The following is a 24,802-nucleotide window of genomic DNA, read 5'->3' on the forward strand; positions in this document are numbered from 1 at the left end:
AATTAGAGATACATGACTGTGCAAAAAGAGAGAACGGGAAAGAAAGAGAGCGAGAGAGACAGAGGATGGAGGGAGATGTGTTACGACATTATACAGCAGAAGTCTTAACGTTTTCTCTTATTTTCTCTACTCTCTGGATCCTTTTTTTCATCTATTACTTCCGAATTATTGCTATAAGTTCATCTAATTCCTCGACACCAGGTACGTGTTACCACTCAAACATTGAAAGAATTATCTTCAAGAATTATTACGTTTTCCAGTATGCTCAACTTGTTTCTTCCCGGTTTCACAACTAAGAATTCCTCTTTTGCTAATTCAGAAAGAACTATTAATTTCATGCATAGATGCTCTACAATCAACCACCACAGCCATGACTTTGGCTAGTCGTATAATCCAGTGCTATTCAACCATTTTTTTTTCTCGCGTACACCTAGATACAGTTCGCCATCCAATTGTGTATCCCTGAAGCTGTTTAAAATAAATTAAATCGAAATGAACTTATTAAACTTAATACACATGTTGTGTATACGGACTTCAGATATAAATAGTACAAATTATATGACGTATTTTTTTTATCAAGTTTCCAAAACCGTGGGATGATTTAGAGAGCTGTATGAGTGGATTCATGCGTGTGGAAAACAATCTGAGACTATGCAGTAAATGTTAACCGATTACTTAGAAATATTAGACGCACGTGACATCATCTTGAGACAGAAAAAATCTCAAACTATGATCATTCAATAAATATTGGAAATATCCTTTTAGGATTACGTACACCCGGTTGAATAGCACTGGTATAATCCACCAGTAAAGGTGAAGCCTATTTAAATACATTATATTTGATGAACTGCTCAAGAACTGTAGTTTGCCGCCATATTCGTTTGCAGGAACGTTCGTTTGTACATGCTGTAATCTACTCTCTCTGTTTGGCTTGGGCTTTCTTGTACATTCATCTTTCTTTTTTTTTTCCTTTTATTATTTTCATAATTTCTTTTCTTCTTAATTTTTCATTCCAGCTCGTCGTCAGCTCATTTCTTTCATCCTTTCTTTTTCTCTATTTGATTTCTGGCATAATTTTGGAATAAAGTCGTTAAATTAGTGCCATAATGAAAATGTTGATGAGGGTGTATTTCTTAATAGATGTCGTGGCTATCGTACAGCATCAATTGTTAGATTTATAAAACAATTCGTCTCTTCGAAAACTACGCATGAGTATTCACACCCATTAATAACATTTTTTTTCTATTCAGTGAGATCTGTCGATTGGCATGTCTCATCCGTGGATGTTTTTCCGTGAGATGCTAATAATATTGTATTTTCTTTTTTCTTTTTTTGTGTTGGTTTATCCGGGACACTACACGAATTGCTTTTTTTTTTATCTATACTATTTGACCGAGTGGAACTTCCACAGAAGATAAAAGCAAGATAGAATATGCATACATAAAATACAAAACTTCACTGAAATACGTAGAATCAAACACATAGATGGTCTTGTAATTTTATCTATCAGTGTCTTGCTATTATTTTTGTCTTTGCTAACTACATTTCAAATCTCAACTAGTCATATACATTTTGGCAAGGATTTTGTAGATACAAGTCATGTTTTCAGTTAGGAGTTTTCTGCTTAAATAAACAGCACATAATACTTTTCCTCATGTCAAAAGTGTATTATGTCACTATTTCCTAACATACAGTACAGTATAGTACAGTATATTGTTATGTATTTACTAAATTAAAATAAAAATAATTTAAAATTTTTATTATTATATTTTCGTATGAGTATTCTTGTGCGCAAAGTCCTTCAGACTACCAAATACATGATTTGTGAAAATCATAACTTTATTAAACAGAAGTATATTTTACCGAAAGTAATATATGAATTGAAAACTAGAAAAGAATTCGTCTCGTAATCCGTAGATTCCATGGTTGATTGCGAAATACAACCATGAAACAAAAATAATTCTTTTGTGGAAAAGAGAAGTTTCGCTTGTATCCCACATTAAAGTAAAAACCTATTAAACAGAATGTTCATTAGTGATGCAATGATCTATAGATATAACATAGTACTTGTCGAACAAAATTGACCAAAACAATAAATTGATTAAGAAATCTAGTCTTTCCTTCTCTTATTTTCCTTTTGACGTGATTTTTTTAAAAATTTTATTAATTGTACGAAGGTGAATCAATAAATAGTGCACAACATTTTATGTAGAAAAAAATGTAATAGATAACTCAACAAGAATATATACAAGAAAAGCCCATATTAAAACCAGTTTTCAATATACAAGGTAACGAAAAAAAATTTTTTGCCGTCCCATTTATCATGCGTCCACAGAAAGGAAACGAAACGACGTTGCTATGTGCTAGTCAAGCGGTCGGAAGTTAGTCTGACCATCGACCTTCAGTAATATAGACACGTTGCGCACATACAGTAGTCCAGTGTCGAAGAGAAATGGAGGTATCGAAGCAGCTTGTTTACATGTCTTTCTTATATGACTTTAAAGTGGGCCTATCAGCTGCCGCATCAAGTCGTTGTATTTGCCAGGCATTTGGGGAGAATGCCGTGAACGAATGCACTGCCAGGTATTAGTTCCAGAAATTCCATTCGGGAGATGTGTGAGTTTCGAATGAACCTCGTAGTGGACAACCACATGTGTTCGATGACAAGATCCTGAAAGCAGTCATCGAGAGGACAGTGGTCTAACATGTGATGAACTTGCAGAAGGGTTCCGTGTTTCCGCTGAAACAGTCCGACTGCACCTGTATGGGATAGGGAAGTCATAGAAGTTAAGGAAGTGGATACCCCACACATTGTCGGCAACCAACAAGGAACAACGAGTGACAGACTGTTTGTCCTTGCTCGCTCGAAACCGGAACATATCCATCTTTGGTTGCTTGCTTACTGGTGACCTAAAATGGGTTTTCTATGACATTCCCAAGCGTACCAGTCATTAATTGTCGACACGTGACCCTATTCCTCACACCTCAAGACCACCTCTGCACCCATGGAAGGTTATGCTCTCTGTATAGTGGAATTGTCAGAAAGTGGTGCATTACGAACTCCTTCCACCTGGTCAGGCCATCGCTGCTGACATCTATTGTCAACATTTTCAAAGAGTGCGTCGTGTTGCTGCAGAAGGAGCCGGCATTGGTGAATTGCAAGGATATGCTGTTCCTGCACAACAATGCCAAACCACATGTAGCAAAGAGGACCCAGGAGACTTCAGATTTTTGCTTGGGAGACACTGCCATGCACCATATTTACCAGACTTCGTGCCAATATATTACCACCTGTTTATTGCCCTCGACATCCACCTCTGTGGGAGATTCTTTGCATCCACGCCTCGTGTTATGCCACTATTGAGAACTGGATTGTCAAATTTAAGACAGCATATTTTGGCACTGAAGATGAACCCTGCCCTGGTAGAACCTTCATAGTCGTGCCGAAATAATGGAAAAGGCACATGAAATAATTTTCTTAGACGGTGCGTTTCTTCTAAAAAGATAATAGAGGATCTAAGCACCACGTGCGAAAGCGTTAGTGTCATTATTCGTGATCATCTTGATAGAAGAAAACTTTCCATCAAGTGGTGCCCAGACGTTTGCATGCAGACTAGAAGCATCCAAAGGTGCTTGCTTTAAGAGGCATTGTTGGGGGCCGCGGTGGCTCAGTGGTAGAGCGTTCACCTCTGGTGCTTGGGGTTCCGGGTTCTATCCCAGCCCCCGCCAAGTGAACTTTGTGGTGGACAAACACCGTGTGCGTTTGTTTTCTCGGGGTTCTCCCGTTTCCTCCCAGTTTCTTCATTCCACCATTTAATTCATTTCTCATCTTCACCGTCTCCTTTAGCCTAACCGGTATAAGCGTGGGACGTAAAACTCAAAGATTTCATTTCAAGAGGCATTGTGAGCAGGATGCCACTAATTTTGTTGCACATTTGATCAGAGGATTAAAACTATCTTTATACGTATGATCCAAAGACTGAAGAATAATAAGTTTGCGTTACAGTGGCTCACCCGGACTACCTCAGCTAAAGAAATTTTGGATGCAAAAGTCCAGTTCAAAAGTTCTTACTAGTTTTCTCTGAGATCAAGATGGGGTAATCTTTGTTGATTATCTACAAGGTAACACCATAACCGGTGCTTACTATGCATCATTACTAGATAGGCTTTACTCAGAGTTGAAGCAAAAGCTCCGACAAGTTGTTTCATGACAATGTATCCTTTCCCAAGAGCAATGTTGCATTGGACAAATTTGCTACATTAGGGTTTAAAACGTTGAATCATCTGACCTAGCTCCATCTGACTAGCACTTATTCCTGAGTTAAAAAGATCCTGAAAGGACAAAAATTCAACAACGTTTCTGAAGCGATTGCAGCTGCAAATGAATAGTTTGCCAAACAACCGGTAAAAAATGGAGAGATTAAACAAATTGCAAGACCGGAGAAAAAATGCTTAGAATTGAAGGGAAATATGTTGAATAAATCTATCATAAAACTTTAGCTTTGATTTGTTTTTCTTAGGAGAGCGTAGTACTTCACATCTTCTCGTATTCACCTGATACTGTTACTGGACGTCGGCACATGACAAATCCCCAAGATTAATGCGCCCTTCTAAAAGAATTTGCACCACCTTGAGATGTTGCTACGGTTCATGTAGTCTTACCCATACACGCACATCTTTCCTTATAAATTTCACTCTGGATTTGTTCTCACCCCCCCCCCCTCTCCTAAAGAAAAACAAACGAACTACTACTCTTAGTTCTACACAAATAGATGACTGTAACAAGTGCGCCATCTTTGCTTGGTAGGTAACACTTTTGCTGATAGAGTACATCTGATCAACTCCCGACTGCAGTGCGAACTTCAGGGTACTTCTTTTCTACATCCTTGATCAATTTAAAGTCGCATAAAAAAAATGTTGTGCTTTACTTGTTGATCCGCTCTCGTATTTTATTTGTGTTGAATATTTAGGAAGATCTTGTATTTTACCCCGCATTTACTGTTATTTTTATCACTCTTTTTCTAGACACATTGTGTTTGAGGGAGGAGTCTCTGGCTATCGTGAACCCGTTGAACTGTGCCAAATCAAATCCGTGAGCATTGTGAAAAACGTGGATGATTTTCAGGGTAATGCAAAAGATGCATGATCTCTTTTTCGTTCACATGTCAACTGAATGTGTATTAACATCTGACAGCAGCACAATATAAATGTGCTGATCAGTGTTAAAAGAAAATAAGTAAAGGTACTAATTTATTCTTATAAAAAGGTCTAGAGCCATTGCATTTTAGTTGTCAAAGTTCATAATTTTTTTTTTTTTTCGAATTTAATTTCTTTATTGTTTTTAGAAAAATTTAATAATAAAGTTTTGCTGTCTTGTTCATATTAACTTGACGTACTAAACGAAAGTCAAGAATTAGCATATAACCTCTCTAACAAAGAGTAATAGAAATTGTTCGTAGTACTGCATCAACATTTCGTAGTTAGTGCATTGCTTTTAATTAATTTAGCTTTATACACTTATTATTATTACTTTATTAAATGGCCCACGATTATCCGCCGATTCTAAGGGAGACGGTGACGATAATGAATGAAATGGTAAAATGAAGAAAGTGGAAGTAGCAGAAGAATATGTAGAAAACTCACTACGATGTTTGTTTACCATAAAGCTCACTTGGCATGAATTTATTTCACTCTGTTCCTAGGGGCTGCGGTGGCTCAGTGCTAGAGCGTTCACCTCTGGTGCATGGAGCCCCTGGTTCGATCCCAGCTCGCGTCAAGTAAACTTGGTAGTGGACAAACACCGTGTGCTTAGGTTTTTCTCGGAGTTCTCCCGTTTCCTCCTACTTTCTTCATTCCACCATTTCATTCATTTCTCATGATCACCGTCCCTTTAGCCTAGCCGGCATAAACGTGGGACGTAAAAACTCAAAGTTTTATCTTTGTTCCTGAGTCTAGATGTCAATCACATCTCAAAGAGAACTTGACAACATCGTGTTCGTGAGTTTCCTCGAGGTTCTCCTGTTTCCTTCAGCATTTCCATTCCACCAGTTGTTTTATATTCATTCACTTTCATTAATATATGTAAAAGCGATAACTATAGGACGTAAAACTAGAAATTTAATGAGGTTGATTTATGTTCATATGGTACCATCCTGAAATTTGCGTTGTCATTTTACTTTGTTTTAGGTGCGTGTTTAATAAGTCGAACATCTAGTAATAGTATTTAAATGAATTATTGATATTTTATTTTGAAGAAGTGAGAGATTAAACTGTTAATTAGAATAATTAAAAGGATACAACAACAAAGCCTCCGCAGATCATTCGTGGACGTTGTGGCTTTGTTCATTCTCACGTTGAGTTGAGAATTCCCGTCATTGACGATGAGATTTCCATTTTTCTTTCAATCAATTCGCACAGTAACCAACCAGAATATCCCACCTTTAATGTAACTGGCCAGAATTCGAAATTATCTGTCCTAATTCTCCACACTTCCAAAATTTACTGTCTAAATTGTTATTTATGTTTCGTTAGATTTTCACATTATTAATTGTATATTTTGTCTTTTAAATGTTTTGATAGTCTTGATACACGATTTTCATTTTCCGGGAGAATTCCTAATATTCTTCTTTAACCTAACGTTGATGTTTCTTTTTGTATTGTCTTTATATACTTTCGTCATATGAGCATCTAGCGTAATTATTTCACTGTTCTGTGTGTTATCAATGAAGCAGCGTATGAGTACTGTTATTATTTTCCTTTCGTAGATTCCTACCTGTTCATGCTAAATCATTTGCAATATATGTTATAGCAATGTAGTAGTTTTTCGTAATTTCGTAATGACTTGGCAGCCCTCCATGCTGGTCTAGTGGTGAGCCCGGGCGTCTTTGGTGCACGTGGCCCCGGGTTCAATTCCTGGTGGGAGAGCACAAAAAATTTAATTTTACAATCATTTACTTTCATTAATCATCCGGCATCTCCTTTAGCTGAAATGATACAATCGTGAGACGTTACACTAAAATTTCATTCATAATGGCTTATATATCTACTCAGACGTTTCTTTTGTTATTAGTGTCTCTTTTTTCTCTTGTTTTGCGGATGGCATAGTCAGCATTGTTTAATCAGTCATCGAAGTCGGTAGTTTGGCTGTATTGTAGTGTTTAATATATTTTTACAGCTACCTGAATCTGAAACTAACCTTTATGTTTTTCCGAAATACAACCCGAGATATTAGATGTAGTAGAGATGTTTTTCTCATTTGCAATTTCAGAGCTGGAAGACTCAGTCCCCTCCCTTTGTAACCACGAAAGAGCATACATATGGTGCTAGGTTCTTACATTTTTTCCTGTAAATTTTACGTTTTTATTTCCCCCGTAAAACGATTTCTTCTGTTCTTTTTTTAACAAATAAGAGAAAATGATAGTCCTGGGTACTTTAAAAAATGTGTTTTTAAGTACACATGAAAAAAAAAAATACTACAGGGACTGATTTATCACACAGTGTCAACAGCGCAACCCAACGATGATTCTAGTATTCAGAGAGAAAATGAAACAGGTTGCATTTTTATCTCCTATCTAACCAGCACTCCAACCTTATGTTTAAGAATAATTTGGTTTTAGCATTTAGCTTTCGTCTATGAACATTGTCTCAATCATATTGCAGTTTCGATCTGTTGTGATATTCTAATATCAGGAACAGAAGCTTCTGAGAACAAATTAGAGCAGAACTCCAAATGACAGTTAATTTCGATATGTCCTGCATTGTTTTTAACGTAAGGAGGATGTGGGGCTGTTAAAGAAATATAAAATATTCATTAAAATAGAACTAAAAGGAAATAAAAGTTTTGTGTAATGTGGTTGACTGGTTGGATTTGAAATTAACAGTCCCATTCTGCAGCAAGGTTCATGAGACAATGACCTAAAGTTCAAGATGCGATCCGAACAGCTTGAGCTCCCATTGGGAATTAGTTTTGTATGTGTGTATGTTTTATGTGTTGCAATTATTTTTAATGAAACTTCCAGATTCTGTTAAAATTATTCTACATAACTATGTGAAACCGTGTATGTGTGTTAAATTCTAAATATCATACTTCTTCATTGTTTACCCCCCAAAATCGCAGTCAAAGCAAATCTGCACAACCTATCTGTTAATGTGTCCGACATTGCCTTGTGTCTGAAACTTCCCGAAGCAACTTTCGATAAATAGATTTGATTTTGGTTTTAGCGTCCCGTTCAGCAGCGAGGTTATATGAGACGTGGATCTACAGCATAATGTGGGATTCGAATCACATGAGTTCCCGCCGGAAATCGAACTCGTGTCTTCTGCACCAAAGGCGCGTAGGCTAACCGGTTAGCCACGAGCGAGCTCAACTCTTGATAAAGATATGTACTTTATTGCAAGTATGAAACTCCTTGAAAACATTTAAGTCACACATTTTCTAAAGCTTATTTTTACCTGATACGGATAGGAGCATGGTCCTGCTTTATGTTGTTACATATTCACGGTTTACTTGCTTTTGTTCAGTGCTAGAATGTATTGTTTAATTTTCGTAGATTAAAAGGATTAATGAAAATATACCTGTTCGCCTGTGCAAAAGAAGCAGAAATTGATGTATTTTGGTAAAAGAGTCAACACAGGAAACTGTGAGCTCCATCGACTACCCTTCGACCTCCCATAAGTAAATCGCACACTGAGTTTGATGGCATCTAAGCCATCTACGATATGGCAGCACTGAACAACAACAGTACACGAAACCATATATTGTATATCTAAAAAGTACTGTACGATTTTGACTCTAAAAAGTGTTAGGCGATAATAAGAAGCAAAAAGTCCCTGAAAAATCAGAAATAGTACCTATTAGTAGCAATAAACTGTCTCCCACGCTTGGACAAACTATAGTTTCCACTGTGACACCAAGTCAGCAGAATGTCAGAACTTGTCCAGTGCATTTGGTATCCGTACCTAGGGTTTCTTTATCAAGGTTCTGAACCGTTGTCGTCACAGATTGTTGCCTAATACATGGAAGAAACAATAATTCAACGATGCGAAGTCTGGGCATATGGAAATGCATTAGAGTTCTCAAACAAGTCGGATAATGATATTACGGGTGACCTAAGCAACATATAGCTTAGCGTTGTCCTGAGGCAAAATAACACCTATATGACTTAAGCACTGGCTCCCGGTTTTCAGTTTTATGCTCTCGTTCTAGTTGCTGCTAGCACAGTCACGGTGGTTCGCCTACCAGATAGCAGCAATTCGTGATGATATTCCGAATAGTCTATCAACCATAGAGTGTAACCTTTTGTTGATGCATTTGTGGAATTGTTCATGTGGTTTCAACCAATGATGGCGACGTCTTGGAATCCAGAATCCACTTCTCATCATATGTCAGTACTTTGTCCAGAAACGAATCCTTCCGGTGATGAAACACCAAAGGCACACAGACATTTACTCTTGTCGCTTTCGGAACCATTGAGAACTTTATACCGTTCTCCGAACTTGTGGAGTTGTTGGCGAATGTTTCTGCACTGCAAAGAATGTTTTTCCTAGTGCCTCTCGCATTTGGTCATTAACCTTCGCAATAACTGCCTTGAGTTCCTGATTGTCCATGTTTCAAGGACATAACATCGTTTTTAGATTTAAACTGCCATTGTACTGTGCGCTGATTTACTACATCGCTACCCAATGCCGGATATATTTTTCTTCTTTCTTCAGTATCGTTTCTTCCCAGGTCAAACTTGTAAAGCATATAATTCCATGTAACGCTGATTAAGATTCCGATGTTCATTCTCTCACTGACTTCCCCGCTTAACTGTAGCGACAACAACCAACAGTATACAAGCTAAAATATTCCTTATTTGTTTCTTTTTCTTCCCTGGAAACGAAAGATGCGGGGAGCGCGAGTGAATTTGTATTATAATAATAAGTTAGCATAATCAGATTTGGTCGAGTGTATATTATAATTGTATGTTAGCATCACCAGATTTGGTCGAGGAATGTTACGTATACGTGTATCGCACTAGATCAAGGTCTAGTGGTAAAATGTATTGCGCAATTCATTTCTGTGTTGGAATTTAATCAAATCTTAAGATTCCTTTGGCTATAGTTATTTCCTAATGGAAGATATTTCAGTAAGTGGAAGGTCTGGCAGTGGGTAGTCCATTGTCGGCAGGTGTCGTAAGGATGAGCAATATTTGGAACACATTTTGTAAATATGTGCATTTTAATGAATACATTTACAAAATGGGTTATAGTTATTGCTCATACTTATATATGATTAAAATGTCTATAGCGATAATGTTTTAGAAATATTCAAAATCATGCTTTACAATTTGCTATTCAAATTGGTTAAAGGAAGTCTATAGTGAAGTACAGAAAGAAAATAACAATCAATTTATTTATTTACGTATAATATTATTATTTTTTTAGATCCTTTTATTTACAGAAAAATAACTTTTGTGCCGGGGTACGTGAAAGACTCACAGGGGGTTTTCAGTATATAACGCCTGTGCTTACCCGTTTTGGATAAAGGCAAACGTTTGGAATAAGTTTTTGAAGAGTGTGGCCAACCTCTGTTCAGAAGAGGATGGAGAATTTTCTTATTTAGTGGAAATCGGGGGAGTGGGTTTATATAAAAGCGATACTAATAGCAAAAATGTTTGAGCAAATGAACTAAGTTATTACGGAATTACAAAAAAGTCTAAGAAAACGTTTCACACGTAAACATTATTTTGGCGTGCGAATCAGGTAGAATTCTAGAACATTTAACAGAGATTTTTTTTTTAACTCTTCATTGATGATACACAGAATAGTGTATATATATATATATATATATATATATAAAGATACATAATGAGGTGAAAAATAATATTCTGTGCAGGCAATAAGAAAGAAATACAAACATTAGATTAGAGAATTGCATCAGGAATTCTAAACCTAAATAGGGCTTTCAAAACATTTAAGAGAGAATAAACATAAAATTAATGAAATGTGTGTCTTACTTAAGATACATAATAATTTAAAAAGATGAATTTTAAAAGCGTGGAGAATTAGAAGAGATGCTAACAGTTAAATTCTGATTGTGGTACCAGTAAGTAAAAGATGAGACAATCAGTTGTTCACTATGCGAGTTAATTGAAGAAAGAAAAAAAAAAAAGGAGAGTTATCACATTCAGTGTTATTAATCTCAAACGTGTTTGTCAATAAAGTTTAAACGTAAATAATTTTCACAAATTCCGTAAATGGCGTGCGGAACCTTTTCTTTTTGTATTTTTTAAATAACCATGATCAGTGGTGATTCAAATTTCCCAAGGGAAGACCATGAATGCATGGGGGGTGGAAATAGTATTCCGAAAATACTGCTAACCGAAAATACAACACATTTCTGTTAGTGGTTTCATCTTGTAGACCCATTGAAAAATGATCTGAATCAATAAAAATCTTGTTAGTTTTTTTTTCTTTTTTCTGTGAGAATAAGTTCAAAAAATGGGATTCATCTCATATGCTGAGACAAATTGTGGTTATTTCAGTTTTAATAAGTTTTCTCGGTTCTGAGTTCTTTGATTCCTTCCTTGCTTTCTTACCACAGCACTCCAGCTTCGTACAGTTCAGTGACTCAGTAAATGCAATTTGGATATAATCACTTTATTTACCATTTCACGAACTAAAAATTGAATACAAGAAATGAGGAAATACGATAATTTTTGCAGTTTTAATTGCTTCAATTGATGCAGCTATGATAATACAAGATTGTATAGTCTGCAGTAAACGTTTTGTCTAGCTGACAATATTTTACGTCAGAAATGATTTCTCAAACTTACCCAATGAGTTCAACAACTTGTATGTCATCTATTGTTGTTCGTTTATTCACAGTGTTCTACAGGATGGACAGGAAAGGGAAAATTAAATTCTGTTATTTTAAAGAATAAACTGTTCAACCCCTTACCTTGGCATACTGACGTGTTCTAAAATTTTATTCTTTTTAAAGTGAGAAGTAATATGTATTTCTAGGAGAATATGTTTTACTTGTTATTACACACTTAAAAAGCACACACACACACGAAAAAAAGGAAAAGAAAAAAGAAATTTTAGTTTAAAATACTCTTTTATATAATTAAAAATACACTTTATATTAATTTAAATGTACTCTTTTATGTAATTTTTATATCAAAAAGTATGTTTTTAGACACAATTAGCATGATTTTTAACGATGAATACGAAATTCTGTTGTTTTAGGTTTGCATTGCGCGTTAAGTTTGTAGTTGATTACCATTTGTAGACTTTATTTGGTATGTCAATAAGTGTGGTATTTATTCCATACGTATATAAGTCGTCAAGTTATTTGTTCTGTATTTCCTTGTTATTGTATTATAATTGTTGACATTTTGTTCTTGTAATATAATATAAGCTAGGGAGAAAGTCTTGAAAACTCTTTGATAATTACGGCTTAGTAATAACTGGTGAAAAAAAAGAAATAATAACTAATATATATTATTAATTAAAAAGGTCAGAAATATTTCGACATATAATAATATTTTACGAAAAAGGACAAGAGAATTCTGGATTTTTTCGTAAAGGGATAAAAGTCACAGCTTAGACTGCAGATTTGAAAAGATTCCTCAATAGATTGGCACTGTACTTCAATTTTATTTCCAGTATAATTAGTTCATTTATCTCAGCTGGGTACCCCTTAGCTCCCTCATGGCTAAGCGGTTAGCGGATGCGCCTTTGGCGTGGGGTACACGGGTTCATCCCAGCAGAACATGTGGTTCGGACCCCACGTTAAACTGTAGGTCCATCTCGCATATAGCCTCTCTGCTGAAAGAGACGCTAAACTAAAATCAAATTAAAATCAAATCATTTGGTTCCCAATGTAATGCTGTCAACAAATGTAATTGATAGAAAATTTCTACTGTGTTATGACAACTTTCTTCCCTAAATTCCTATTGTTATTTTGATGAATTCTTTTCTTTAAAAGCAATTTATCTCCTTTTTGTGTAAGTATACGTGGGGAAGCATACGTTTTAATGTTTTAGTTAATTATAATCAATATAATAAAGATTTGAAGCTGTGTTGTGTATCCTGATTTTTGATGGTTGTAGATAGTTCAAGACCAACAAGATAACAGGATATTTTGTAGTAAAATAGATGGTTATACTGGAGAAGTCACTACACGACGGACAAAATAAGTATTAATGTTTGTATTTATATGTAATAGAATGTAAATGTGATTGTTATAAAGTATTAATATGATTATTGCAGTGAGTAACGATAATAACTGCATCTATTTCGAGGAAGTTCGAAAAGATTTATCGTTGTGTGGACATATAAGGTGAACTCGAGTTTGTTCATTGTAATACTAAGTAAGCTACATGTGTGTATGAACATAGAATGTCACTTTCAACTATAAGAAACAGTATCTATAACTCACATTTTAAAAAAACACGAGAATTGATGTTATTTATCCATATTGATACTCACTTTCTGATAAGATTATGAATGAGGCAGTAGCTTATGAACTCCTAAGAATTATTACGTTGTAGTTAACAAACAAATGAATTTTAAGAAAATAATAAAAGAAGCAGAAGAAACTTTTATTCAAAAGTATTTAATATTCTATTTCAGTTAAAATGACTCTTTGTTATAGTTATACAAGTTTGGATGATGCGCTGAATTCACAATATTTTCAATACTTTCCACAGTGCTGGACCACAACATCATTTGATGCGGAACTCCCAAAATATTTGAAACTTTGTGAAGTTATGTAGGTTGCTATATGAGTGTTATTTTTGAACATGAAGTTGTGTGATACTCAGATAGGATTGGGAAGTCCCTCCCAAATATGGGAAATAATAAGATCTCTTTCACAATAATTTTGAAATTTCTTTGTAGTCGTGTCATCATCTAAGAATAGTGGCAAATAAATCGTCCTTTGAATATCAATTAAAACAAAGTTTAGTACCTTCAAAGTGAAGTGTCATTTATTGAGGTGTGGTAATAAGCGTATAAACTGTGATTAATATATGAAGTGTAATTTAAGAAAATGCAGCGATCTCGAAAGGGTTAAAACTTTACAGAATTTTTCATTGTTTTACAGTATTGGTCTGGAAAGTGCGTATCGCTTTAACCCTATAAAGTAGGTGTGTTTGAAATTTTCTAAACTAACAAAATTCTAATTGATTGCCACTATCATCTTGCCACGTATTGTTTGTAGTTCTCTTTATCAAAGGAAGGAATTTGGACTTCTAATTGTGTATGCATTGACGATTTATTTTTGGATTAATACATTCATATATGTATATACATTTTAGATTTCAACTTGGAGGATTTCGCAGGTAATAGCTGAATACGTGTTTTGTATTGTATTCAAGTAGAATGGAATGTGTACATATTTATAATTGAGCGTAGTGGTAATAACGAAATGTTCGTTTTTGTTTTCAAGTTAAAAGATCAAGTTGTAAAATGGATTGCTTTTCAGAGCTAATGTAGCATTCTCTGTGCGTTTTATTGATTGTCGTTTGTTTCAGATGTAGATTTGCATGGTAGATTAAGCTCAAATCAAATCATTATGATTCGATGAAAATCACATTACATTGGTATGTTTTACGATGTTTGTATCCGTTGATGCATGTGAATACTTTTGGAATGCATGTGTCAACTGAATTATTTACAATATATGAACTTTTCTTTCAGAGACTAAAGGTAGTGGTGTCTTGATACTAGTTGTTAATTGCGTTTGTTTAAATTGGTGTAAAATAAAATCTCATTAAAAAAGAAGAAAGGCAGGAGAAAGAAATTACGAAGAACGTGTCCGTTTTACTTTCGAAATTGCATTATCGCATTTTTGTTCGTGCTCACTTTTGGGACCGCGATCACTCAGTAGTAGATCGCTCACCTCTGGTGTGGAGTCCTTGGTTCGATCCTTGTTCTCGCCAAATGTATTCTTTGAGGAGTCTCCTGTTTCCTCCCATTTTCTTCATTTTCATCATCACCGTTTCCATTAGCCAAGACACATAATTGTGGGACGTAAAACTGGAAATTTCATTTCATTCAAACTCACTCACACTCTCAGGCTTACACCTTTTCAAGAACTGTATATGCTTGAGCGATGTATGTGAAAGTGAATGATGCGTAGTCAGCGTTTACTCCAGGAATTATAGATCAAAAGTCACTACTCTGTAATTCAGCTAGCTCCCCAGTTATCTCGCTATGTTAGTTCAGCACCAAAAATTTTAGGCCTAATGAGAAATTCGAGCTCGGAATCCCTTGCGCTAACGAAGCGGCTACACGGAATTACTTTTTGTTCAGAGTTGTTACATAATAGAAGTTGAAAGTAGGGTTCCGGGAGAAAATCATGCGATTCAGAGTTCACATTAACCTGTAGATCTACTTCTTCTAGAAACTCGGGAACATAATAAGATGTGTAATGAAGTGTTTACCGCGATGCGTCATTATCCTTAATCTATTCTGAAACTGTTTCGATGGACACTTCCATCATCATCGTTCGGTAAATCTTCCTGCATCTAATATGCACATCTGTATTTCAAATATGAATTAACCATTTCACTTGTACAAATCTGCTAAATTTCAAGTGTTGTTCGACTAAATAATAAGTGCAGTAAAGTGAATAATCATTCATGTTTCTCTGGTATACAGGTTTTCGTTTTTTTACTAATATTGTAGGTTTTATCTGTTGTTATGCCACTGAGTAAAACTGTTCATTTCATATTAAACACTAAATTTTAGGAAGAAAAATGGTTCAGGAACTACAATAGTAATTTAATTGGACTAAATTATCATTTTTTAAAGGAGTGTTAACTGCTAGAGCTCAATGCTAGAGCGCTCACCTCTGGTGCGTTGGATCCTGGTTCGATCCCAACTCCCACCAAGTAGCTTTTGTGGTGGACAAACGCCGTTTTCCCTTTCCTTACACTTTTCTTCATTTCATCAATATCATCCATGTTATTGTTACCTGTAATCCTTATAGAAATTGGATTTCGGTGAAATTGCTAGAAACCGTGATATGTTGTAGATATTGTGATACAGAGAAAAAGTCTCAATGGGCAGAACCACCCATTACTGACGTTATATGGCCACTTTTTAAAAAACAGCCGAAGATACCGATATTCTGGATTTCGGTGAAAATGACTGAAACAGTGGTATGTTGTACATATTGTGATCCAGAGAAGACTCAATAGGCATAACCAAACACCAGTGACCGTTTGGCCACTACAGGGCCACTTTGTTGAAAACAGCAGATTCTGGATTTCGGAGGAATTGCTTGAGACTGTGATATGTTGTAGATGTTGTCATCCTGAGAAAAAGTCTCAAAAAGTGATTTGGGGGTGGGGGTCGTACCCATTAAGACTTTTTCTCAGGATGACAATATCTACATGTCACGGATTCAGTCATTTTCACCGAAATCCAGAATTCACTATGTTGGGCTACTTTCAAAAAAGTGGCCTCGTAGTGGCCAATCAGTCAGTGATTGGTGGTTGTGTCCTTTGAGACTTTTTCTCAGGATAACAATATGTACAACATATCACGGTTTCAGTCATATTTACCGAAATCAAGTATACCGTTATCTTCGGCTGTTTTCAAAAGAGTAGCCTTGTAGTGGCCAAACGGTCAGTGATTGGTGGTTGTGCCCATTGAGACTCATTCTCAGGAACACACTGCCTACAACATATCACGGTTTCAAGCAATTTCACTGAAATCCCATTTTCATAAGGATTGTGCGGGGTCCTTTATACAAGTGAAATGGTCAGATCAACCTTTTGATATAATGATGTGAATAATGGAAGCAAGAATGTTTACCGATTGATAACGATTACAATGTCCATCGAAACAGTTCGGAATAAATTGAAGATAATAACGTATTAAGGTAAGCACTTTATTTTCAATATAAACCGCACACGTCAGTTATGTACTCTGACTTATGATAAGACATAGTTTAGTCTTCATTGTTCCTTATTAATTGAGTGCATATTTTCGTTTGGATATGCATAGCTTCAGATTCGATTCTCGGTTATGTGTAATCATTAACAACAGGGAATTATTTTGATATGCAAAATTACGATGCAGAATCTCCAGTTATCAAAGTCGATGCAATTTAGACATCTTCCAAACTATTGTTGTAAGAGATATTAATTCTTATTTAAATTAACTTTGATTCTCATATTTGGAATATAAGAGTACTTAGACAGGCGTACTGTAATACAATAATTTAACACAAGTGCCTATATAGAATTTAATAGTACATTCTCCCTAATTATAGTTTTAGTTTTTTAAAGAGAATATGTTCTTTCTACAGTACTGAATATTGTACTAATTAATCAGCTGGGAAGGTTGTTCGCAGAGGAACATACGAGTTATATGTGCCTATTTTAACTGATGGCTCTACACATGACATTCGGGTGGCCAACAGATCTGGAAAACTGAAAAGTATGGGAATTTGAGAAGACTTGGAAAAGTCTCGGAATTCTGTTAAGAGTCATAGAATTTCGAAGAATGAGATCTATTAAATATTTACGATGAAAATTGTAAGATGATTTCAGATGTGGTTGAATGTGTAGTATATCATAAACGCCCCACCGGAAAGTAAAGGAGGCACGGTCTCACTAATGAGGTCAATTAACATCTAGCGGTACTTCCCCGCATTATAGCAGCAGCATGTACGATACATACACGAAAAGTACGTTATTAGATTTGATATTTTCCTTAGGCACATGTTATATGAACCAGAGGCTTTTCAAATCAAAATATTATCCGTTTTAAAGAAAAGTAAACCAACAAACATTTTATTAAACAGATATTCCAGGTAATATAGATTGTCTTGTCTTGTTATTCCATGAACGTGGGAAAGTGTGTGGGGCTGATAACATATAAGGAAAAGTTTTGAAAAATGTTCTGGAAAACCGGGGAAAGTCAGAAAATTCTTTCCCGCAAATTTTATTGTTACCCTGAACATTAAAAATCTTGGCATGTAAATGCCCGAAATCTTTACTGTACTGGGTTTTCAGATTTATAATTAAACGGTTGGGTATATACATAGTAAAAGATGGAGCATTTGTACTTCTATTTAGATGATTAAATATATCAGTTTCTTTCACAAATGAAAATTGATATTTTTCGCTACAACATTAATTTGCAATTGAGATACCAAATAATCAGAAGTAGTCCAAGAAGGAAAAGTTTTGTTTTTCGTAATGACATTTATACCAAAGTATTATTCCTCTCTTAATGTCGTCTTAAACTTAGAAAAAGAATCCCATAATCTGTTTTGAGAAATTTTATATGAATGTGTGTACCAATATGGAATATTTCTGTTTGTGAAGAGACCGACGACACATTACAAGTAATGTGTAAGAATACCTGAGTAATGTGAAATTCAGGTTTTAATATGTTTTCTCTCTTGAACAGTACACGAAACCGCCCAAATTATGTACTGTATATGCGTGAATTATTGATGGATATTTTACTTATGATCCCGTAGTGTTACTTAAATTTGTTTCTTATCAAGAAAGTTCTTTTGTATTAAAATGTGATATATGTATAGTTTAGATTGTCTTAGAGAGAAATTAGATTTAGTTTCATTTATTTTTTAATTTAAGGCGCCAGCATATTGGAACTGCTTTACAAAAATGAGAGGAAAGAAGATAAGGAGATCAAATTAGCGGCAGCACCAGAACCACACAGAAGACAGGCTATGGTGTGGATTGCAGCTATGCAAAAGGTTTGTACACGCTTTATCAACTGTCCTTCACATGGGAACATGCTAGAGTGAGCGTAGACCTTTCTTTCGTGAAATAATAATGTTATTATTATTATTATTATTTTTTTTTTATTAACTGTCTAGTAGGACACTGACAACTTAGAGTAAATCTATTTTTAGTTGCGAATACGGTTCCTCCCCCTCCTGAAGAACCAAACTTGATCTTCAAATTTGAATTAAACTGGTCAGTTAGGAGTGGACGTACATAACATTTCACTAAATTTGCTTCTTATTCTTTATTTGTAATTTGATACGATTAATGTTCCGAAAAACATCTGTGATTTAACGAAATCGAATAGTCGCATAGCTTAATGGTTTTGTTTAAAAATAGCACAGTTCTAGGAGCTGAAAGAAAGTACGAGCATGTATTTTCTTCATTCTTTCAGTTGCTGCTTCACCTCCTTTAATTTGTTTCATCGTAATTAAATTGCTAGCATTCTTACCTTGGGTGTTGCAGACGGGATACGATTCCCAGGTGAAAGCTAAAACTGTTCGGATTCCACATTAGCTATAAGTCCACTTCTCGTATAATAACGGTGCTGAAATTGATACTTTAAACTTATAACAAATATCAGTCAATGAAGTTTTTATCTTATGAGTAATTTTTCTTGTGAATTTCCTCTTATTTAAGAAAAAAAAATACTGACTTCTCTACTTGCAGGCAATGAAAATGGTGTATGAATGTCAAGAGCCTCGAGACAATATCCCCTAAATATTGAAGTTGCTGTGTGTTTTCCGCGGGACCAGGTAAGAGCACATTACAAGGAGAGAATATGTATGGAAAAAACATCGTACGCTTATAATTAATTTGATACATAGGGCTAATTTTGTTCTTTCCACAATATGGCGTAGAGTATGTCACAATACGCGAAATGTGAATGTAAAGATGCTGGAGAATATTCAGGTTGCCTTTGGATTGCAGAATAGTATTACCTGTAAGAAAACGAATGTATATCGTGATGAAGTAACAAACATTGTCAAGTCTTACATCATATCTTCTTCTATACATATAAAACGTACAATGATCTAGTTCCTTCCAACTGAAACTGTTGGTATCATCACGACAGGTAGATACAAGAGGAAGGTAAGAGGAAGAGGGGTGAGAGGAAGAAGATTAATAAAAATTGTTAAGCCTGAAGAAAATGCTTTATATGAGGTAAACATATGTTCCTCGTACTTCGTGGTATTGATCATTCGTCATTCTTTATTTTGCAAGTCTTCGTCAATAAAACATCGATATTAAGCTAGTCTTTGTCTAAATTCCATGATCAGAATTAAATTTTCCATTAGTAGATCTTACGTAGAAAATCTTAATATATATATTGGGTTGAGGAACATATTCGTAGCGTTTTATGTTTTCCTTATTCCTACTACGATTTGTTTGTTGTTTGACGAAGTGTTAATATTTTTCCGAAAGAGCACTTTCTGCTCTACAAAACTGTTCTAATCATTGTTTTAGATAACCGAGAACAACAAAGAGAATCGCCTTCAAATTGCTTCTCAATATCTTGCCCGCCACCGAGCAACACGTGGATATAAGAAACTTTTTTGAGTTTGAGTTGATTTTGAGTTTAACGCGGAACGTTTCTTGTACTGAATCGTAACGGGAGATGAGAAATTGTGCCTATACGTTAATCTGAAACAAAGAAAAGAGGGTGACTCCAGGTGATACGCCGAAACCAAGAGTCAAGCAAGACCTCTACCCAAAAAAGACCATGATGTGTGTTTGGTGGGACAGGCAGGGTATACAGCATTGCGAAATGCTCGAGAGGAACAGTACGGTCAACAAGGAACTTTATATTGCCCAGCAGCGCCGTGTAAATGAGGCATTTCAGCTGAAGAGACCCGATCGACAAGTTCAAACCATTCTCCTTCACGACAACGCCAAGCCTCATGTTCCACAAGTCGTCAAAGACACACTCCAAGAGTTCTTCAGCATGCACCATACTCTCCGGATCTGGCACCAACCAATTACCACCTGTTCCATTCAATGTCGAACCAAATGGTGGACATTACCTTCAACCACGAACAGGACCTCAAAAACTGGCTGAACAACTTCTTCGACATCAGGCCGAACGATTTTTGGTAGAACGAGATCAACGAATTGGTCGAGAGGTGGGAGCAGGTCGTAAACAGCAACGGCAAATACATTCCTGATTAATGTACTGTTATTGGGTTTTGTTCCAATCAAACTCTTTAATAAAAACACTGTGGACTTATTCCCCAATCCAATATATACAGGGTGGGCACAAAGTCGCTTTCCCCAAAACAAGTTGTATATTGGGAAAAGCGACTTTGTGCCCACCCTGTATATATTTGGTATTGCTCTTTTGTTTACAATCGAACACACACACACACACACACACACATATATATATATATATATATATATATATATATATATATATATACAGGGTGGGCCATTTTAATTAATCCACGGAAATATCTGAAAAATGATAAAACATAGAAGAAATTTTTGAAGTACACGTTATATATTGCTAAGGGGGAAAACCTATTCCGCCAAAAGTAACCCTCCCCGCCCCCCCAAAATGGGGGTAACGGGGGGTAACTTTGAAATGTCAAATGGGAACATGGATCGAGTAATACCTCGTTCGAAAGGTCTTGGAAAACTAAGTAACGCTGTACCAAAAGATGTTCCATATTGTGCACCGGTTTCAAAATGGCCGCCATAACATGGTTCGGAAACTCCAGTACCCGTAGTGTGAAAACCATGGAAGGTAAATGAATGGAACAAAATTGAAATACGTAAATATCATAGGGCATATCGAACGGTGTGGTCCCTGTGATCCCAGTGGCCTCCCTAAAGGGGTCTTGGGGACTAACTTCAAAATTTCAAATAGTAACATGAGTCGAGTGGTACCTCGTTCGATAAATCTTGCAAAATCTAACATATTGCAGGAAAAAACGATTGATGTGAAATGTCAGTGTTCTCAAAAGGCCGCCGAAACATAGTATCCGTGTCAGAGAAAAGGTTTAGTACCCGTAGTATGAAAGCGATTGGAGATAAATCAACAAAAGAAAAACTGGAGTAGCTAACTGACGTAAGGCACATCGAGAGGTGTTGTCGGGGTGACTCCAAGGGCCAACTGAAAGGTATCCGGGGCCAACTTGAAAATTTCAAATAGCAGCTTGAAGCGAGTAACATCACGTTACATAGACAAATTAATATCAAACAGCTTCTGTAAGAAAATTTTCGACATGAGACACCATTTTCAAAATGATCGCAAAGACATGGTGACTGTGTCTAAGAAAACGTCTAGTGCCCATAGTATGAATACGGTTAGACATAAATGAAAATAACGAAAATTAAATAGGAAAACCACGGAGGCGTTCCAAGGCTCGAGAATAATACAACAGAGATAAAAATATTAGAGTAAAATTGCCATAATGTATAGATAGAAATCCAAGTCCTGCAAAATAATCTCTCCCTGCGCTCTGTATGTGAGTGGGGTGGAAAGTAAAGTGAAAGTTCAAACGAGAACTCTACTTTAATTCGTAAATTAAGGCTAACCTTACAAATAGGTATTGTGTGGTTGAAACATTTGTTTGTAAGGATGACGCTGTAGTGACTAAAAAAAGAGAAACTTTTATGCAATGCGTGCTGGTTATTCAGAAAGCATTTCGGGGATATACGTACACACCGTTTCGTCCCTCAAGCTCACAATATGACATGAATGCTAATAGTTAATCAAAATGTAACTGTGGCCATCCGCGTTAACTTAGTGCACCAATTCTCTATGCATGAAGTCTGCCTTCCAAACAGCATTGGGTAGGTCAAGCGTACGCCCGAACCGTTGTCCGGTCGGACATTGAAATTTTGAAGTTAGCCCACAAGACCCCTTCAGGGAGGCCACTGGGATCACAGGGATTACATCATTCGATATGCCCTGTGATATTTACGTATTTCAATTTTGTTCCATTCATTTACCTTCCATGGTTTTCATACTACGGGTACTGGAGTTTCCGAACCATATCATGGCGGCCATTTTGAAACTGGTGCACAATCTGAAACATCTTTTGGTACAGCGTTACTTAGTTTTCCAAGACCTTTCGAACGAGGTATTACTCGACCGATATTCCCATTTGACATTTCAAAGTTACCCCCCGTTACCCCCATTTACGAGGGGCGGGGAGGGGTACTTTTGGCGGAATAGGTTTTCCCCCTTAGCAATATATAACGTGTACTTCAAAAATTTCTTCTATGTTTTATCATTTTTCAGATATTTCCGTGGATTAATTAAAATGGCCCACCCTGTATATATATATATATATATATATATATATATATATATATATATATATATATATACAGATGGTGATTAGAAAAATGGAAACACCTGAACGAAATTGCAACTTACCACATTAATATGGTGTCGGGCCACCTTCTGCCTTCAGAACAGCCTTGATGCGACGTGGGATGGAGGCATAGAGGTCGTGAATGCTAGAAAGTGGAATTTTACACCATTCCTTGTGCAGGGAATCAGCCAGTTCTGTGAGAGAGGATAGAGGTGGAAATCGTCGCCGGAGTCGTGTTTCCAAGACGGACCACAGATGTTCAATTATGTTGAGATCTAGGGATTGGGCGGGCCACGGTAGGTGTTGAACTTCATCCCGATGTTCCTCAAACCACGCTGCAACAACGCCAGCTGTGTGAATGGGTGCATTATCCTGGAAGATGGCGTCATTGTCCGGGAACAACATCCGGACCATAGGATGCAAGTGGTCTCCTAAAATTGCGACATAATCGTTGGCAGTGATTCGTCCGCTAAGTGTGACCAAAGGACCCAATGAAAACCATGATATGGCGGCCCACAGCATCACCGAGCTGCCGCCATGTTTCACAGTTGGGCGGAGACACTGCAGATCGTAAGCTTCTTTGGGCGTTCTCCACACATAAACACGGCCCGTGGTTGGGAATAGGGTAAAGGATGACTCATCCGACCATAATAACACGTTTCCAGTCCTCAACGGTCCAAGTTACATGGTCGCGGCACCATTTGCGGCGTGCGAAAGCGTTATAGTCCCTGATGAGCGGTTTGGACCGTACAACACGACCCCGTAAGTTCATGTCATGTAATTCGCGGCGGACTGTGATTGTCGAAACAGGGTAGGGGAGGTGCTGATTGAGTTCCTCCGTCACTTGCTCCGCAGTTGCACGACGGTTCTGCGTGACAATGCGCTTTAATACCCGGCGTGACCTGTCACTTATGATTTTCTTTCGCCCATTGTTCCGCTTCCCCGATGTGGTTTTCCCGTATGTTGTGTAGGCCGTCATCACCTTCGATACTGTCCCACGCGACACACCTAACACAGTAGCCACTGCCGTCACACTCACTCCAAATAACCGCGCACCAACAATTTGCCCTCTTTGAAAATCTGAGAGGTCTCCTATTTTACACTACCTCCGTCTGCTGCAGCCACTGGACACTGCTGTTTCACTTCGCCTGACATAGTATGGAGACCGACCTAACACACCACCACCAGCGGTCCGGCGCTGCGGGCGCTACGACACCACTGGCAACCCATACATCTGACGTGTTGTCAACTACAGGTGTTTCCATTTTTCTGATCACCATCTATATATATATATATATATATATATATATATATATATATATATATATATATATATATATATATATATATATATATATATATATATATATATATATATATATATAACTCTTTCAGACGACACAGATGCATCACGTGTGGTGGTAGAAGGAAAATAAGCTCTCGGGAGAACGTCATACAAGCACTTGAATTTGATCATTCAATATGTGAGATTTCCGGCAAATTCCAGATTCACGTGCTATAGTGTTACCATTTCATACACGAGAGGGAATGATAAAACCGCAACCCAACCAAGGATGTCACGAAAATTGTTTCATAGTGACTGGTCATATCTCAGACGCGTAGTGAAAGTTTACTGGCAAAAGGCGTTAGACAGTAGCCATAGAGTTCCGATCGGCATCTGGGAGTGATGCCAGTATATGTACCCCGGTGTATTCT

The 24,802-nt window shown here is 36.5% G+C and overlaps 1 protein-coding gene across 3 annotated transcripts in view; it reads left to right on the forward strand.

Moving 5' to 3' along the window:
- Positions 1 to 24,802, forward strand: part of LOC145662587 (zinc finger FYVE domain-containing protein 21-like) — a 49,054-nt gene that overhangs the window by 18,567 nt on the left and 5,685 nt on the right. For 2 of the 3 annotated variants that reach the window (XM_081728304.1, XM_081728302.1), the window contains 4 exons: positions 5,026 to 5,126; positions 14,307 to 14,330; positions 18,609 to 18,730; positions 19,431 to 19,516. In XM_081728304.1, coding sequence (XP_081584430.1) covers positions 5,026 to 5,126; positions 14,307 to 14,330; positions 18,609 to 18,730; positions 19,431 to 19,481 — 298 coding nt within the window. In that variant the 3' untranslated portion in view covers positions 19,482 to 19,516. The remainder of the gene's footprint in view (positions 1 to 5,025; positions 5,127 to 14,306; positions 14,331 to 18,608; positions 18,731 to 19,430; positions 19,517 to 24,802) is intronic. The other variant, XM_081728303.1, reaches the window with a different exon arrangement.

Source organism: Thermobia domestica, chromosome 10 (genome assembly GCF_964235325.1).
Source record: "Thermobia domestica chromosome 10, izTheDome1.hap1.1, whole genome shotgun sequence".
In the NCBI taxonomy this organism is placed as follows: Eukaryota; Metazoa; Arthropoda; class Insecta; order Zygentoma; family Lepismatidae; genus Thermobia; species Thermobia domestica.